Consider the following 5,981-nt stretch of genomic DNA (forward strand, 5'->3'; position numbering starts at 1 on the left):
ATGTTGGGCATGACACTTAACAGCAATTGCTCCAACCCAGTGGTCACTAAGTAATGGGTTGTCCAAATTATCAGCAATACATAAAAAAATTCAAAAAAAAAAATTACCCACAAAGTAACACATACATGGTAACTCGTAAGCTGGCACAAGGCGTTAAACCCGAGTGATAATGACTGTCGTTTTTCGGCCACGCGAGAATAAAGTAAGTACATTCACATTCATGAGCCCATATTCACTATCACACACATGTTTACAAAACATCACAGCCAATGAAACTCTTTTTCTCAGATACCTAATCAAGTTCTGTGCTGTGGTGGCAGAGCATCAGGATGTAAATAAGATGAGTCCCGGAAACATTGCATTAGTTCTCGCTCCTAATCTACTGTGGTCTCATATAGATGACATTGGGTGGGTACTGTTATCAATATATATATATATATAAATATATATAGTGGAATTTTTTTATATTTAGTTAATTAATGCTTTACCATTCTCCAACCCAATGGTTTCTTACGGGTTCTATAAATTATAAAATAATGTTACAAAAAAAAAATTTCTAACAAATTTTTATTACTCACAAAATTGCATATGGGTAACTCCTGAGCGAAAATGAGGTTTGTGAAACAAAACACCTTGTAATGACTTCCGTTTTCCTCTTGGAAAAATAAAACAAGATTCAACCATTTATTCATGTAAATATTTGAATTTCATTTAACCTTTAAAACTTCATCAATGCATCACATCGATGCATTTCGAATTTTATGAATATTTTCAATGAAACTGTATTGTAACTCTTTCCACCTATCGCATTAACAGTGTTGTGGTTATATAAAATAATAAAGAAACAAGGAACATGTTTTTTGCATCTATCCTTGCTCCCACTCCATTGCAGCAATTTCCTCTCTTTACTAAATGACTCATTCGATTCCAGAAACTCACAGTTGCGATTGTACAACAATGCACTTTGTCTATGCTTCATGTTTTCGTTCTGGTTATAATGAGTCACTAATGTTTCGTTGAATATAACACCACTACTGCACCATACACCATTGTGTATAGTAGGATGGGTTGTAGCACATGAACCCCGAATACCCAGTTTGTGTTTTAAACAATTAACAGCGCCTATGGGATTCATGAGGATTCTGTTTCATAATTTTTTGAATGTTCTTTCTTTACTACCAAATGGGACGGGAAACAAGAATAAAAAGTTGTCCCATCTTTCCTTAACCTACTACATTTTATGCTCATTCTGTGTATCATTTTATAAGTTGATTGGCAACATTTTATTCCGCAGGTTTAATACAACCATTACAGCCTAGTCTTGAACCCATTACCTCTACGTTAGAGGCGCTAACCACTTTACTGCAGCGCCGAAATGATTTTGGTAAACGAATTTAAATTATAAACTGATTTTACCTTGCAGTAAACGAATGATGGAATCAAACCTGATGGCGAACGTAGTGGAAAGTATTATCACATATTCAGATTGGTTCTTCCCTGGAGGTATCTGTTCATGTTATTTTTATATTGTATAATAGCCTGCACCAACTGAATGGAGCATAAACTTAATCCCACGAAGCAATTAATTTGGTTGTTCTGTGCTAAGGTGTCCCATATTCTCCCTCCCTACTGTATATATCTAAACAACAAAAAGTTTTAAACATTTTCTATACTTTAAGCAGAACTAAGTAGAAAAAATAGATACTCAAAGTCAGGTTGTCGCACTTACATAGAATAAAACTAAATTAAAAAAACAACAAAAAGTGCTATTAAAGCCCAAACTAATTTTTAATAATAAAAATAAAATGTTCTTGTTTTTATATTGCTTTTTGTGACTTGTCATAGATTTTATTAAATTCGTTATTTTGCCTGTATTAACAGCTAGCATACACTATTTATTAATGAAGCTTATGTGGTTTATAATGGTTAGTACACGTATACTAGAATCTAGATTGACATTACATTGTTGTGACTAAGTTTGTTGACTACATGTTTTTTTTTATTTTGATCCCTTTTGTTAAATTTAGGACTTAATTTTAAATTTGAATTAAAAAAAATAAGTTTAACTTTTTAAAAAAATTTTTTTTAGACTTTGATTTTGTTGTCACTCCGAATGCAACAACCTACAGTGGCAGCCACAGAGATAGTTCACAGTTCAATGATTTCAAGGTTCCAACCCCTGTGTCCCCTTCTACAAATCACAAAACCCATTCACGCAATTCTTCTACAGACTACAATCTTTCGGACTCTTCCAGGTAAATTTTATAAAATAATTTTTTTTTTAGGTTAAACTAATGTTTAGGTCATGTCGCGTTAATATGAGCGAGTTCTATCTTCGACCTTAGCCGACTCGCGCAAATTAAATGCAACCAGGAACACCCAGTTTACTGAATACCGATCTTACACGATTATGACACTGTTTATAGGCGATTACAAATGAGGAGTAACGTTCTTTATTAAAACACAATAAAAAGGGTGGTAATTACAATGCAGACCAGCGGATCCCAAACTTATAAAACTGCGGGCCAATATGTGAAATCATAGTTATGCAATGGGCCGTCAGGCAAGGTTTTTCCCTTCTATATTTGCGGCATGACTTGTATTGGTGAAAATGCGCTTATAACCAATACTGTTAGGTCAAGAAGTTCGACGCATATATGCTGGTAACAAACAATGGTTCTAGATTAAGCTTTGTACTTGCGGAGTACAAGACAAGACTGACAGTGGGCCACGTTATTTTACGCAACGAATGAACCATACCTTTGTAGATGTTCAACAATGGTATCGCTAAGGTTTATGCTGCTTAGCAGCTTCCTGCTTCACTTCTCGTGCTTCAAAATAAGAAGCTTCCTTGTGTGCTCTGCTACAAAGGTTTTAAGGTTTTCATTTTGTAGTTCAATTTCTTTAGCGCCGCAATCCATTATGACATACATCCATAGTGGTGCTGTTCGCAGATCGTATTAATTTTGTGAACAACAGAAACTTCTCAGATAAGCTTTTGCAAAGTATTTCTCAGACAAGCACACAAAACGTTGCGTTAATATGAATGACACCTCTTTAGAGGTTCAACAATGGTCTTGAAAAGTTTCACGCTGATACATCTGTAGCGATTGGCGTACGATTACACCATCGATGAAACTATCGGAACTTATTTGTGACCAGTGGCCCAGCCAGGGGGGATTTAGGGGGTCGAGACCCACCCTTTCAGACCCCCAAAGAAAATAATTTAAAAAAAAAACTTAAAAAAAGAAAATATTGACAATTTTTTGATTAAACCTCTCACCCAACCCTTTATTTTTTCTGGCTGTGCTACTGTCTGTGATGGTCTAATTTAATGTAGCACGTGAAAGATTTTAATTTTTCGTATTATGTACACATAGGCCAACATTGCCATTCAACCAATCAAATTTTTTTACTGCATGTCAAATAAATCTGTAACTTTTCTAGCGGTACAGTTCAGTCTCCTGCTGGTAAACAACGGAAAATGAAAAGTAAAGCACCACCACCCCCTACAGCTAATACAAAGTGAGTTATATGTAGTATCACAATAGATGTCTCTTCATTTTGTAACATAACGAGCAATGTCTGATGTTGTAACATGAAATAAAGAGCTTCCATATACCTTGTGCTCGCTTACAAGTTACCATGTATTAAATGTTTGTTATTGTGTTTTTTTGTGTGTGGTGTTTGACGCATACACCCACAATTCTTTGTGATAATTGTATATTAAAGGTGGGATGTACATACAATAACAGTTCGTTTTATTGTTGTTTTAAAAACCTGATTCTTTTTACCGAACATTTTGGGAAAACACTCTAAAGTTGTGTTGTATTAACTTGGAAAATTAACTGTTTATTTGTGTTAAAGTAATTTCTTTAACTCCCACAATATCTAAAACTAAAACCCTTTTCTTCCTAGAAATACGGATCAAAAATCTTCACCCCCCAACTCCCACCCTCCTTCATCTGGAGGAGGGAACACAACAAAACCTCCCATCGCTGCCAAAAGAACATCCATGCGACGACCCCAGCTTCCTCCTCCCCAACCTCCAAAAGAAGATCCAGTCTTGGAAGAGGAGGCATCAAAGTCTCGACCCATACCTCCAGTGAGAAAGCGACAGAGTCATCACTCTTCTAACGAGCAATTAAACTCTGCTCCTCGTCGGAACTCGGATGATAGTCCAGTGGAAGAGCCTCCGATGCCAAATCTTCCCCCACCCCCGTTACCAGAAGACTTTGATCCCACAGAGGGCCTCGCATCAGAGTTGCAGAAGTCCAGTAGCATCCATTTATCAGATGAGGAAGAAGAGGACGTGATAATGACTCCGCTATGATCCTCGCATCCATGCATCACTGATCTGTGAGGATTTCCCGAGAGAAATAGCGCCAACGTCCTAAATCTTGATCCTTATCTAGTTATCCAAGATTAAAATATTAGATTTTTATATTCTCAATGTATTCTGTTACTTTTGATCAATGTTTTTCATTTGTTGCTTGGTAATCACACGTTGCATGCACCTCTCCACCTCATACTTGGAGCACGGGAAATTTCTTCGATAATAAGAAAGAAAAATTTGTGCAATCTGTTTCAAACGTCCACTGCTAGCTTTGTAAATTATCCTTTCATAATTTTGTCTGGTAGGGACTGAATCTTGAAACCCAGTTAACTTTTCTGCGTGTAAACGCTTTACAACGAGTGCTTTACATGTTCAATTTTCAAATCTTATTCTATTTCCAAATTATTCAGCACACATATTACTCCGCTAATGTCTCAGCACTCTCAATCTCCAAAAAGTAGTTCAAGGCTGGACCACTGTTATATGATCTATGTCAACATTTAAGGTACGCGAAAAATTAACTGTATCTGCACCAGCCTTACCAATGTGCTGAAATCAGTCTCTCATTTTTGCTTTCTATCTGCACTTGTCTTATTTCTCAATTTTAAATGAATCAAATGTTACAGCTATCTATATATTCCATCTTGAAATCGTGTAAAGTGTTTCGAGAGATTACGCAGCTCTTTTGGGTTGGCAGGTCCATTATTAACACATAGCAGGGTGGGGGAAGATGGGACACCTTTTCATTCTATTTTCTTGGCGCAATTTGTAGTAAACGAAAAAAATTTTAACAATTATAAAACCGTATCCTCGCAACTCCCATAGACCGTTGTTATTTGTTTAAAACACGTTCAGGGTATTTAAATATTATGTGTGATAGGTGTCCCATCTTCCCCCACCGTACTATATCTATTATTTTACTTGCATGTTCCACACTGCTTATCAACCTTAAAGCTCTAGTTGTTTGCGTATTTCACATTCTCAGCTGATTTTCAGAACCTATAGTAGAAATCACTAGAATAATGCAATTATGCGTAATTTACTTGTGTTATTCTGTAGTGGTTTATTATTTATTCCCATGTTCAATTTTTGATGTAGAATATTCGCGTATTTGCTTAAAAGATTTAAAATCGTACTCGTGCCAACCAATATCTGAGCTACAAGTCTGTTTATGCACAAATAATAAGTCAACATAGTATGCGCTGTGGCTGAGGTATTCAAAATTCTCGAGTTAAAATAAAAGATACGCCATGTGTTTCAAACAATATTATATGAATTAAAATGACTGCAAAGTTTTTCTATCTCCATTTGACGGGTTAATATTACAATGTAAAATTGTTTCAACATTTACCGCTACAAGATTGGCTTAAATTAGTAAAAATAATATAATTTCTATTTTCTAATTTCCAGTAGTCTAAAACAGCTGTTAAGTGGTAAGCGAGCTTTTTCCGTGCGCCTCGCATGTGTTTGCCAATGTTTTTCATTATGTTTAAGGTGTACCGTCGTCGTACGATGTAGATATTAACGGTGCAATAACAGACAACGGAATCTGTCTTGACATGCGATTCAACAAAACACCTGATGATAATTTCCGATTCAACGGCTATGATATCATCGCTTACCGCGCTGAAAATTCAATATATGC

At 35.8% G+C, this 5,981-nt stretch overlaps 1 protein-coding gene across 2 annotated transcripts in view; it reads left to right on the top strand.

Annotated features, from left to right (window-relative positions):
* Nucleotides 1–5,630, top strand: part of LOC100175720 (rho GTPase-activating protein 17) — a 15,677-nt gene extending 10,047 nt beyond the window's left edge. Inside the window, exons 12-17 of one of the 2 annotated variants that reach the window (XM_026833704.1) lie at nucleotides 289–408; nucleotides 1,424–1,503; nucleotides 2,090–2,255; nucleotides 3,448–3,525; nucleotides 3,919–3,933; nucleotides 5,224–5,630. In XM_026833704.1, the coding sequence (XP_026689505.1) occupies nucleotides 289–408; nucleotides 1,424–1,503; nucleotides 2,090–2,255; nucleotides 3,448–3,525; nucleotides 3,919–3,933; nucleotides 5,224–5,296 (532 nt within the window). In that variant the 3' untranslated portion in view covers nucleotides 5,297–5,630. Of the gene's footprint in view, nucleotides 1–288; nucleotides 409–1,423; nucleotides 1,504–2,089; nucleotides 2,256–3,447; nucleotides 3,526–3,918 lie in introns of both variants that reach the window. The other variant, XM_009859733.3, reaches the window with a different exon arrangement.
* Nucleotides 5,631–5,981: the final 351 nt, after the last annotated feature.

The sequence above is a fragment of the Ciona intestinalis genome, chromosome 3, assembly GCF_000224145.3.
Source record: "Ciona intestinalis chromosome 3, KH, whole genome shotgun sequence".
Lineage (NCBI taxonomy): Eukaryota > Metazoa > Chordata > Ascidiacea > Phlebobranchia > Cionidae > Ciona > Ciona intestinalis.